This window comes from Chiloscyllium punctatum, chromosome 23 (assembly GCF_047496795.1).
Source record: "Chiloscyllium punctatum isolate Juve2018m chromosome 23, sChiPun1.3, whole genome shotgun sequence".
Taxonomy (NCBI): Eukaryota; Metazoa; Chordata; class Chondrichthyes; order Orectolobiformes; family Hemiscylliidae; genus Chiloscyllium; species Chiloscyllium punctatum.
In genome coordinates, this window is record NC_092761.1 from 59,494,665 (window position 1) to 59,508,048 (window position 13,384).

General features: G+C 43.0%; 1 protein-coding gene across 7 annotated transcripts in view; it reads left to right on the forward strand.

The window, feature by feature from the left end:
- The window catches only part of cdon (cell adhesion associated, oncogene regulated), a 191,952-nt gene that overhangs the window by 51,867 nt on the left and 126,701 nt on the right, over window positions 1-13,384 (forward strand). For 2 of the 7 annotated variants that reach the window (XM_072593052.1, XM_072593053.1), the window contains exon 1: window positions 1,951-2,124. The exons of the other annotated variants lie outside the window; for them this stretch is intronic. In XM_072593052.1, the coding sequence (XP_072449153.1) occupies window positions 1,966-2,124 (159 nt within the window). In that variant the 5' untranslated portion in view covers window positions 1,951-1,965. Of the gene's footprint in view, window positions 1-1,950; window positions 2,125-13,384 lie in introns of those variants that run through there. 7 annotated transcript variants of the gene reach the window in all.

Sequence of the window (13,384 nt, forward strand, 5' to 3'; positions counted from 1 at the left end):
AGCCTTGGGTCACATGCTTTGATGCAGTGATGGTGTCATCTTAAAGGTATCCCGATATACTGACTAGGATGCATAACACACCATTGCCTTCATAAGATAGACAGAATGTGACAAGGGAAGCATGCCACCTTGGTTCATACTCCACCTGACCCTCCTCTCAACCAGCTGTCCTTTCTCTCTTGCTTCCGTCATCTGCTTCACATTGACGGTGCATGAGGCACTGTGTTTCTGGGAGATGATATCTAACTGCCTGCCCTCCCCCCAAATTCAGATGTTGGCTCTCTTCTGGGGCTCAGGATTGGGATAGTCTGTGAAAAAAGGCAGATGAAAGACAGATGCAGCTCCTGCCAAAAATACTCCTCCCTCTCCCAAATACCCGGGATTTGTTTGACACAGCCATAATAATTCCAACTTCCCTCAAGATCACATTTAACTCTGAACCAAGTCCCTGAGCCATTTCCCATACTTTACACCTTCCAACACTAGGTGAGCTAGCAGGTGGTCTGTGACCTGTAGGCTCCACACTACAGTGCATCATAAATCTTTGTCAGCCAGTGGCGATGTCAGGACACCTCAGGTGTTGAGGTCAGGTGTGGGTAAGCATTCCTGCTCCGCTTCATGCTGCAGGTCAGAAGGGTGATGGTAACTGTGCAAGTGATTGACAATCCTGGCCATTGCTGTCAGTAACAAATGATTACCTAAGATAGGAGTCTAGAAGTGATGTGACAAAGCTCAGAGGTCAAGGCAATCAAAGACATTCTTTGATTCTCCAAAATTAAAAGCTGTGTTCTCCCCAAATGTCATGATCATTGTAAGGAAGGAAGAACATGTATTTATATAGGATTTTTTTTTCACTCATGGGACATGGGGGTCACTGGTTGGGTCAGCATTTTATTGCCTGTCTCTAGTTCCCCTTGAGAAGGTGGTAATGAGCTGTCTTCTTGATCCACTGCAGTCTCTGTGCTGTAGGTTGACCCATAACGCCATGAAGGAGGGAATTCCAGAATGTTGACCCAGCGACACTGAAAAAATGGCAATATATTTCCAAGTCAGGATGGTAGTGTTCCCAAGTATCTGCTGCCTTTGTCCTTTTAGATGGAAGTGGTCATGGATTTAGAAGGTGCTGTTTAAGGATCTTTGACAAATTTTGGTGGTGCAACTTGCCGATAGTACATATTGCTATTATTGAGTGTTGGTGATAGAACAATTGAACACTTGTGAATGCGGTGCCAATCAAGCGGCTGCTTTGTCCTGGATGGTTCCAAGCTTCTCTAGTGTTGGAGCTGCACCCATCCAGGGAAAGTGGGAGTATTCCATCACACTCCTGTCTTGCCCCTTTTAGATGGGGGGGACACACTCCAGGGAGTCGGGAGGTGAGTTACTCACTACGAATTCCTAGTCTCCAACCTGCTCTTGTAGCTACTGTATTTATGTGGTGAGTCCAGGTCAGTTATGTTCAGGATGTTGATAGTGGGGGAATTCAGTGATGGTAATGCCATTGAATGTCAAGCAGTGATTACTAGATTGTTTCTTATTGGAGATGGTCATTGTCTGACATTTGTGTGGCATGAATGTTTATTTGCCCCTTTTCAACCCAAGCCTGTAACTGGACATGGACTGCTTCAGTATCTGAGGAGTTGCGAATGGTGCTGAACACTGTGCAATCATCAGCGAACATCTCCACTTCTGACCTTATAATGGAGGGAAGGTTATTGATGAAGCAGCTGGAGATATTTAAAAACATTTCAAGCATTTTGCAGCTAATTAATTATTTTTAAAGTATAGTCATTGTTGATTTGCCTAATTTGCACTCAGAAAATTCCCAAAAGAGCTATGAGATAAATGATCAGTAAACTGGACTTTGAAAGTGGTGCTTTTAGAATAAATATTAACCAGGAGGATTTAACTGTTCTCTGATTACGATTTTGAATTGTTTTGATTTTAAAAATTGATCAGTTTGGGAAAATGGAGCCCTTGATTAACAATTTGCCCATTTGGATAGTCAGTGCAGCACTCCCTCAATCCTGCCCTCTGGTGTCAGTTTGGATTCTGTACAAAGGTCCTTGGAGGTGGAGGGGGCTGGACTTCATTAACATCGCGACTAATGGATATGAGGGCAACAAGGTAATGACTTTAAACTTTTTTGTAAGATTGTAATATCATCAAAGAAGGACTGTTCCCCAACCATTCAAAGAAGGAATGGCTGAACCTGACCCTCCCCTGGTGCTCAATCACACCCTGCAGGTGTCAGGGTCCAGTGCCAGGTTTGTGAGTTCTGCTACTGACTGGCACATGATGCCCTGTGGAGACAGAAATAGACCAAGTGGTGCCAGAACCCTGTCACATTCTTAAAATTAACACAGCAGTATGAAAATTCTGAATCAGAGCTATTCCCTTTTGAATTCCTATTGAAGCACTAAGAAAGAAAGGCTAGCATTTATATAGCACCTTGGGAACAGAACTCCTTACAGTTAAGCAATGACCTACATTTTGAGGTGGGATCATTGTTATCATGTCAGAAAAGTGTTGTCCATACAGCAGTGTTGTCTTTGCATCACCAGGTTGTAGATTCAAGCTCTGCTCAATGCTGACAGTGCAGCACATCCTCGGCACTGGACTATCAGAAGGGTTTCTAGATGAGATTTGAAACCAGTTCACTTTGCCTTACCTGCTCAATATTTATCCCTCAATCAATGCCAGAAAAAAACATTGTCTGGCCATTATTGCATTGCAGTCTCCTGAGCACAAATTGGTTGCTGTATTTAATAATGGTTGCAATATAATAATAACACTTCATGTATAGCGGGTGTAAAGTTGTTTAAGATATCCTGTAGTCATGAAAGATGCTACGCAAAGGCAGGTCTTTTTCCTTTGATTGTGATGCTCGCTGCAGTGGAATAGCCCTGAACTATTCACCTGTTAAATTCACGATGGCAAGGAAATAAAGAGGCTGCTGTGGATACCTGTACACCTAGGTAGGGACATCAGTTTTGGAAGGGATGACACAATAATTACCTTTATGTGGCACCTTTAACATAGTGAAGATGTCAGAAAGAACTTCACAGGAGTGAAATCACATAAAACATGACCTTGAGCCTCACATTAGAAACTAGTAGCAGGAATGGGCTGTTTGGTCCTTCCCAACTGCTCCATCATACAATTGGGATTAGGGCTGATTCTCAGCCTCGATGAAAATTCCCAATGCCTTTGAAATCTAAAAACGTATCTATCACTTTGCACAAAGAGTTAGCTCCTTAAAGGGAAAAGGAGAGATTGAGAGAGAATTCCAAAGGTTAGGGCCTAGGCAGCTGAAGGCACCAATGGTTGGGAAGTGGGGGGGGGGGTGGAAATGAAAACTGGAGATCAGAATTGGAGGCTCATGAACATTCCCTCCTACATGGATAATGCAGTGTGTTCCAGTCTCAGCCACTGCCTACTTGCTCAATGTATAATGTTAATTAGTTATGCTCCCGAAGTCTCCAGTTTCATAGCAGCTCTTAAATTGCCGGCACCAAAAAAAGCAAAGCCTTCACAAGCTAGCTGTGTTTCCATGCGGTCTGAGTCAGTAGGAATGCAGTTCTTGGGGATAGGAGGCAACTGAGACCAGGCCAAACTTAATCTCCTCCAGCTGTTGGCATTTTAATGGCACCTCTTGTACCTTGAAATATCACAGGTGTCCGTGACAGAATCAAACCAGGCATCACCATCCCAGAAAATTCCATTTGCTGAAACGTCAGCCCGTTTTAAGTGATTTAATTTCTTTTCAGGCCAGCTTTCTCCACTGCTAAGCATGCTGACTGCAACAGGGGCAGGAACGGGAGGAGAGCTAGATGTGGCTTCTCATCCGGGATTCTCGGCCTCCATCTCCAGCTCACATTCAGAGCTGCCCAAAATGATAAAGCAGTGAGGCGCAGAGATGGAAATCACTGGAAGAGTCCCATTCACCCTCGTTTATTCTGTCTGTTGCAGCTTTGTTAAAAAGTGTTTGTAGGATTCAGAAAGGAATTTTCTTTCACTTATATAACTTCATCTCATTCCAAAGCGCTTTGCAGTTTTGGAATGTAATCACAATTTAGAGGAAACTGCAACCAATCTGAATTCAGCATACTCCCAGAGATAGCATTTCGGTCATTGTTATTTAAGTTATGAGGACCTTGGAGCAACTTTTGCGATGATGTCGCAGAGCTGCGCATCACTGGGTATAAATATCACAATGTGAACTCTTTTTAAAAAGTAAGACTTTCTGAATGGAGAAGGTATGTTCCAACTCGATCCTCAAGTTCTAGGATTGAAATTTGATCCTGGTGTTTCAGGCTCAGAGGCTGGGACACTACCCAGTACACCACAAGAAGCTTGTTGTGTTAATTCCCCTCCCCAACCCCAACCTTCACATTAAAATTTGTTGCATTCGAAAGGTGTTTGAATTCAGAGTGCTGGCCTCCAGAACATTAGCTCACACTTGCACATGTCCTAGGTTCCACCAACAATTGAAAACCTGGGTGAAAGCTTGCATGGTCTAACTCATTGTCATTGAATCACGGCTGACACTTACAATCAATGTTAATTTTAGGGATGGGAGGACAAATCTCATTCCCAATAATGGAGTTCAATTAAATCACTCAAAGTCCATTTACAGTTCTAATCACCCAGTCATTCTCTGAACCCATTTGACAGATGTCCATTTACTAACAGCTACAAGCTTTTGTCACACGGGGACTCAACACTGTGAGGTGGTACCACACCTTCAGCCGTGGCTGCCAACTGGGAAGGGCAACCTGAGCTGGACTACCTCTGTATAGACTGAGTTCAGCATTGGAAAAATGGCCAGAGTCTGGAACTGGAAATCCCACAACAAAGGTCACTGACTGGTAAAGAACACAGAGGTCCACACTTTGAAGGAATTTCAGTTGAAGGCTTAGCTGATAGTCCAGAAATTATAAAGCTGGAAAAATTTACGATCTGTTTTACATCTCGTCCATAGGATGGAGGTGATAAGTTACCAATTTCACCTTTTAATATTTGAAGATTTCATTTGTATATACGTAGACGCAGTTGCATGCACACAAAAGCAGATATGGGCATGCATGGACAACTAGACACATTACAGACGCAGACATACAACAATACATACACAGACAGGTACAGACACTGACACATACCCAGGAGAGCTAGATGTGGCTTCTCATCTGGGATTCTCAGCCTCCATCTCCAGCTCACATTCAGAGCTGCCCAAAATGATAAAGCAGTGAGGCGCAGAGATGGAAATCACTGGAAGAGTCCCATTCACCCTCGTTTATTCTGACTGTTGCAGAAACACAAGCAGAAACATATGCAAGTACAAACCTCTGTGCAGGCACAAATGGAGAAACATACACATGGATAGATAAAGATACATGCTTGCAGATGCAGGAACATACACAAACACACATACACACATACATGTACATGCACACAGAGATAAACAGACATGTACACGGACACACATACTGCATGCAGATATACACACAGACATACACATACACTGAGATACACATACAGACTTACACACACACACATACATATACATACAGTCTCTCTCCCTCTCTCTCTCTTCCCCCTTCCCCTCCTCACCCCACCTCACACACACGCAAGCACATTCTGAATCATAAAAATTAGAAGGCAATCTGCAATTATTTCAAAATATTTGCCAGATTTTTAGTGGGAAATGATCATATTTTCTTTTGTGGCTTTGGGGAAGGTGCTAGGTCTGGCATATGAGTGGAAATGGGCAGTTAATGATCTCCACAGCCTGTGCCAGCTGGATTGAATTATCCAGAGAGAGAACAAAGCCTCACGTATATCGTAACATTTCTTCAGATGATATTGCCAGGCAGGCAGCAGTGATGTCATTGGCTCCCCACTGGGCAGCCCTGATTACCAGCAGCTCACGGTCCGTCTGGCTTGATTCAGAGTGAGAGCTAACCCTTCGGAGAGCTGGTAACGCATGACAGCTTAAATTTATCAGTTGAAAGTGTAGCTGGGACAGGAGGAAACCAGGCTGCACTAACATCTGGGATTTGCATCGTAAAATCTCAGAGCTTCTCAGAAAATGAATACCTTGTTGGAGGGTGTTTAGTTCTCTACATTGGGTGCCCAGGGAACTGAGCTGTCCTGGGATCAGTGTCAGGTGTCTGATTGGAAAGCAGGCTGCCACATTACATTTACAAAATAAACTCCGAGAAGCCACAAAACACTGGCGGGGCTTGCTGACAGTCCGATACAGTGCAGAGTGCCTGACTCCAACACTCTCCCACATACTGTACTTTCTTATCTTAAAGCAGAGAACTCATGTAAAACCTGCATTTTGTAACATGTCGCTCACTGACACAATACACATGGCTGCTTCCCAAGTTGACAACCCCATATGAAACACCCTCGCTAATACACTTTAACACATTCCTGGCCAGCTGTAATTTTCAAAGTGTCATGCAAAACTACAAGAAATAATGGGAAAGGCTCTGGCTTACACATAACTGAAAGGGGTTACAATACGTTTCCAACAACCAACATGGTTGTGTACCCCTGTCACAGCTAGTTACATTGTTGAATAGTATCTCTATTGGGTCAAGCCATTCACCCTGCACTTAACTAGCTGGTGAGTGTAAAACAATGGCAGAGCAAGGTTGCTAATCTCTGAACTGGGGATGCCAAGCAGAGATGGTGATATTGCAAGAAGAAAATTCTAGTGGGGTACAGAGGCAGCCTTGGGACTCGCACCTTTGTGTTGTCCATGGTTCATCAGTGATGTTCCTACCCCTGGTTGAAAGGGCAGCAAGTTCAAGTCTCACTAAAACAACTAGATTAGGTTAGATTACTTACAGTGTGGAAACAGGCCCTTCGGTCCAACAAGTCCACACTGACCCGCCGAAGCGCAACCCAACCAGACCCACTCCCCTACATTTATCCCTTCACCTAACACTACAGGCAATTTAGCATAGCCAATTCACCTAACCTGCACATTTTTGGACTGTGGGAGGAAACCGGAGCACCTGGAGGAAACCCACGCAGACATGGTGGAGAACATGCAAACTCTGCACAGTCAGTCGCCTGAGGCGGGAATTGAACCCAGGTCTCTGGCGCTGTGAACCAGACTGATGCTCCACTGCTTGTGCTGAGGGAGATCTGTGCAATTGAATGATGTGTGTTTACCTTCAGGATATTTTACTTAATGTAGTAATGCTCATATTATCCTTCATAACATAAACTCAGCATGGATGCCATGATTGAGAGTGTGTTGCTGGAAAAGCACAGCAGGTCAGGCAGCATCCGAGGAGAATCGATGCTTTGGGCAGGAGCCCTTCTTCAGGAATGAGGGGCAGAAATGGATATTGGGGAATTAAACATATATCTATTAAAGCTGGCTACTTACATACAAACATTACATTCTTCAAGCACATAAATACATGGGCTGGCATTAAGATATTGGTCACAATGGAACAACATAATTTTGATAGCATGTCATGCTTCCAGTGATGTTAATTAAAATGGAGCGTATGATCTTTATATCCTTAGGTCAAGTGCTATGATACAATGTCTATGATACATGTTTCATGGAGGCACATTAACGTACTGTGTCTCTTAAAGGTATACTGGCATAAAGTATATGTCAAAACAAAATTCTGATGTAATTTTGAGGGAGTGCTGCATTGTTGAAGATACTACATGGTTCTCATAAGAGATTTGAAGCCAAGATTCGTTCAGCATTTTCATGTCAACATAGAAATCTAATTCAGTAGCAAAAATTTTTTATTTATTTATGGGACACGGGGGTTACTGGCTAGGCCACTATTTATTGCCTGTCTCTAGTTGCCCTTGAGAAGGTGCTGGTAAGTTGCCTTCTTGAACCGCTGCAGTCCATGTTCCATGGGTGCATAATGCCCTTAGGGAAGAAATTCCAGGATTTTAGACCCAGTGATCCTGAAGGAATGGTGATATATTTCCAAGTCATGATATGTTGTGGAGGTGCCGGTGTTGGACTGGGGTGGACAAAGTTAAAAGTCAGAGCTGAAAATGTGTTGCTGGAAAAGCGCAGCAGGTCAGGCAGCATCCAAGGAGCAGGAGAATCGATGTTTCAGGCATAAGCCCTTCTTCAGGGATTTCTTCATTCCTGAAGAAGGGCTTATGCCCGAAACATCGATTCTCCTGTTCCTTGGATGCTGCCTGACCTGCTGCGCTTTTCCAGCAACACATTTTCAGCTCTAATCTCCAGCATCTGCAGTCCTCACTTTCTCCTCGAAAAAGTTAAAAGTCACACAACACCAGGTTCTAGTCCAACAGGTTTATTTGGAAGTACAAGCTTTTGGAGCCCTGCTCCTTCATCTGGTAGCTAGTATGACAAAGGAGCAGGGCTGCAAAAGCTTGTACTTCCAAATAAACCTGTTGGACTAGAACCTGGTGTTGTGTGACTTTTAGCCAAGTCAGGATAGTGAGTGGCTTGGAAGGGAACTTCCAGGATCTGATATTCCCATGTACCTGCTGCTCTTGTCCTTCTAGGTGAAAGTGAAGGTGCTGTCTAAGAATCTTTGGTGAATTTCTACAATGCATCTTGCAGATATTTCACACTGCTGCTACTGAATGTCAGTGGTGAAGGAAGTGGATTTTTGTGGGGGTTGTGCCAATCAAGTGGGTGCTTTGTACCAGTGTCACAGTTGAGCATTGTTGGAGCTGCACTGATCCAGACAAGTGGGGAGTATTCCATTATAATCCTAACTTATGGTTTCAAGATGGTGGACAGGCTTTGGGGAGTCAGGAGGTGAGTTACCCGCTGCAAGGTTCCTAGCTGTTCTTGTAGCCACTCTGTTTATGTAGTGAGTCCAGTTCAGTTTCATGTCAATGGTAACACAAGGATGTTGATAGTGGGGGATTCAGTGGTTGTAACGCCAATGAATGTCAAGGGCGCTAGTTCGATCATCTCATATTGGAGATGGTCATGGCCTGGTATTTTTGTGGCACGAATGTAACTTGCCACTTGTCAGATTAATACTGGATTAGTGGTGCTGGAAGAGCACAGCAGTTCAGGCAGCATCCAACGAGCAGCGAAATCGACGTTTCAGGCAAAAGCCCTTCATCAGGAATAAAGGCAGTGAGCCTGAAGCATGGAGAGATTTTGCTGCTCGTTGGATGCTGCCTGAACTGCTGTGCTCTTCCAGCACCACTAATCCAGTATTTGCTTTCCAGTATCTGCAGTCATTGTTTTTACCTACTTGTCAGATTAAGCCTGGATTTTTGTCCAGATCTTGTTGCATTTGAACATTGACTGCCTCAGTACCTGAGGAGTAGCGAATGGTGCTGAACATTGTGCAATCATCGGTAAACATCCCCATTTCTGACCTTACAATGGGAGAAAGGTCATCGATGAAGCAGCTGAAGATGGTTGATCCTAGGACACTACCCTGAGAAACTCCTGACCCATACAGCAATGTGGTCGAATCTTGAATACCTTCTGAAGTGGCTGCTTCTACTTGCACTTGAAGTATGAGAAGTAAGAGATGTCTCAACAAAATGTCCTTGGCTGTGAAGGTCATAAAAGCTATTATAATGCATGTTCTTTCATTGTAGCCAGACAACAGAGTTTAAGGCTTAAATAAATTTAGCTCTGTACATTCAGGGTAATGACATTTCAGAATCACAAGAGTAGCCTGATTATAAAAGGATCACATCTGTCCCACACAGTTGGACGGTGGTGCTGTCACTGGATGTGTATCCAGTAGGCCCAGAATATTAGACCTGCCAACTTTAAGTCTAGATTAGAGTGGTGCTGGAAAAGCGCAACAGGTCCGGCTCCCTGCCTTCATTCCTGATGAAGGGCTTTTGCCTGAAACATCGATTTTCCTGTTCCTCGGATGCTTCCTGACCTGCTGTGCTTTTCCAGCAACACTCTAATCCAGACTCTGATTTCCAGCATCTGTAGTCCTCACTTTTGCCTCGCCAACTTTAAAGGCATTTAAATGGTCATTGGATAGGCACATGGACGAGAATGGAACAGTGTAGGTTAGATGGGCTTCAGATTGGTTCCACATTGAGGGCCAAAGGGCCTGTACTGTGCTGTAATGTTCTTTGTTCTAATATTCAGTGAGGTATGGGTTCAAATCCCACTGCAGCTGGTGGGATTTAAATATGGTGAATAAATCCGGAATTATAAAATATAGTCTCAGTAATGGACATTGTGACAATTGTTTTGATGATTATAAAAAACCCCTCTGGCTCATGCATGTCCTTTAGGGAAGGAAATCTGCCATCTTACCTGCTCTGGCTACCATGCGACTCCAAACCACAGCAATGTGGTTTGTTCTTAACTGCCGCCTAAAATGGCTGCAAAGATTTTTATGCCTCCCTTGTCTGCACCATTTAAAGCAAATCACATTTGGGATGAATCTTTGTCTTCATCAGCTCTGGTACAGAGTCTTGAGTGTTCTATATCAGCCACTCAAATATTGCCTTTTATTTCAATTTTATCAGTATTTTAGATTAAAACTGAGTTCCGTCAGCATCTTTTTGATTATCCCTTCATGGAATGTGGGTTTCCTGGCAAGGTCAGCACTAGTTGTCCATCTCTAATTGCACTTGAAGTAAGTGGCTTGTTCAGCCACTTCAGAAGGTATTCAAGATTCGACCACATTGCTGTATGGGTCTGGAGGAAAGACCAGGTAGGGACAGGAGATTTTCTTCCCTAAAAAAACATGAGTGCCAGCAATTGACATTAGCCATCTTACCCACCATCACTGTTTATAAGATTCATACTATTTTGATAATCCATAAAATCAATTCATCTGATGAAACACAAGTTAACACAAGCACTGCAACACAAGTTAAATTCCCAATGGAAACGAAACAAATCAAATTAAAATTTGGTTTTGCAATAATGTACTCCAGCTCCTGTGGTGAAAATGTAGTTTCTAATTCCAGATTTATTCCTTGAATTTAAATTCCACCAGCTGCAGTCATGGGATTTGAACCTGTGAATCCCAGCTGGGCTATGTCTGACAAGTAGCTCAGGGATGTTACCACAACACCAACTGCTCTTACAGCATTTGTAGGTGTATCACTGACCAAACCAAGCCTTTGCTGCTGAAATAGTTACCCTGATGGTGAATTTTTTGTTCATGTAAATGATTTTCTCCTTGAAGATTTCGGGTGATGGATCAAAGGTGAATAGGTACCTCATGGTTTGCAGCTCCCACACTATCAAAGGTCATGAGGTCAAAGTAGAAAATATTGTCAATATACCAGCAGGTCAGTCAAGACAGACTAAAGTGCTTAATATAGACCCTTCATCAGATTGGAGAACTAAATTTTCTTGGAGAAACTGAGGGGATGTGGTTTCCCATTTTCTTGTCAAAGTAACTTTATCAGTGATAAGTTTTGACAGTCCCTCATTAAAGGGACTGGAAGAATTGACTGATGCATCTGTCTGCACTGATCTGAGTAGGAATGACAGCCTGTGATTAAAAGGTGAGGAAAGGAAGGATCTGTTCTGAAGACCAGTGTTCAATGGACTGTGTGTGTATTTGGAGGGAGCTGGTGAATGATTGTCGAATGGAATGCATGCAGGGTTTCCTGGCCAGGAGCTCGGAGTCCCAAGCCCTGGGAACTAGGTGTGTCATCTATTTAGGCGGGAGGAGAGAGAAAAAAAAAACAAAGGACACTTCTCTGCCCCAGTACCAGACTGGAGTTGAAGTATTATTTGATAAATATGATCAAGTCAGCACACGGATAGTGAGGACTCCATGAACTGAAGACTGGATGCTGGATGAAATGTCCGCTATGGAATACTGGATAGTTGGAAGTATGAAGAAATAAAAATGGTTAAATCTGGAATAAATGATAGCCAGGATAAGATCTGGAGTAGTAGGACCTGAGCCTGGAATCCTGGCAGTGACAGTACCCACAGCAAGGACTCTTGTTAGCAGTAGACCAGGAGTCTGGACTCTTGGCAGTGTCAGCGATGGCTGCAGAGCTGGGGTCTCCCAGAGCATCGGCATCTTCATCGCTGTTCCCAGAGCGGGACTCGTTGAGGACTGGAACACCTTACAGAGACCTTGCTGAAGTCCTGAAACTGTGCTGGAGACTTCAGTTTGAACAGAAGATGAACGCTTATTTAAGTAATTTCTTTTCATCTTCATTGTAACTCAGAATGGCGTTGCATTGTGATGACAAAACACTTTTCACTGTATCTTCAAGATATATGTGATAATAAATAAATCATTCATTCACTTGCTGAAATGTGATTGATGTTAATCACTCCTCCATTAGAGGCTGTGGATTCAGTTGTCTTAGTGCCAGACACTGAGTAAACATCCTAACACATCTTTAACTCTTTATCTCACTTTTCTCCTTTAAGATATTCCTTCAAATCTGACCTTCTTTGACTCAGCTGTTTGTCCCAACCTAACATCTCATTATGAAGCTCTGTATCATTTTGTGATGCTCCCATGCAACACCTTGGGACAATTTATTATGTTAAAGGATGAAATCCAAGACTTTGTTGCACCTAATCGAAGAAATTGGGTTACTGACAGATACTTCAAAGTCTGGGATCTAGTCAATGGATATGGTGGCTTTTATACAGAATAACTGAGATCCAAGAGTGTTTAAACAAGTCTGAATCAATTGGAAAACTTTACACATGAAATAATGGATATCTGGCCTTCAGGTGTATTTTGAACAAAATTGGACAATCACTCAATGGCATTGTTTCACAATAAGAGGATGGTACTGAGCCTCCACCATTCTAATTGACAGGTCAATGCATCCTCGTGGAGAGTATGGAGATCCTTCACTAACATTCAAAGGCTTGAGTGCTTAATATATTCAATCCACTAGTTTAACTGCCCTGGGACAATTGGGGATGAGCAATAAATGGTCACCTGACCAGTGACATACACACCCCATGAATTAATAAAAATAATTATCAGTGCCTGTGATTTCTTGATTCCTGAATGACTAAAGCATATGATAGTTTAATGTAATTTCATTTCATTTGGGAATGATCAGTGATTTATCATTCACTCCTGGTTTACACACGTCTACAGCTGTTGGTCACAGAATTGACTTTCCCGACTTTGAGTTCCTCAGACCAATTAAAAGAGTTTGTGATTAACAATTCCTGTATTAACTCTGCAGCATGGGCGAGATGGTTACTGGACACCAGGAAATAGCCACTCCATAACAAACTCAATCAGTCAGCAGACATTTTTCACAAATTCTCTTTTGCTCTTTTTTGAAATGCTAATACTGACTGGTACCTCTGTGCATTGTTGAAACAGCTTTAATTCCTTGTGCAAGTGGCTTGTGAGCATGGACAGTCTGTACAGTGTTCAATGCTGGGGAACAGCAAAGTGTCAAT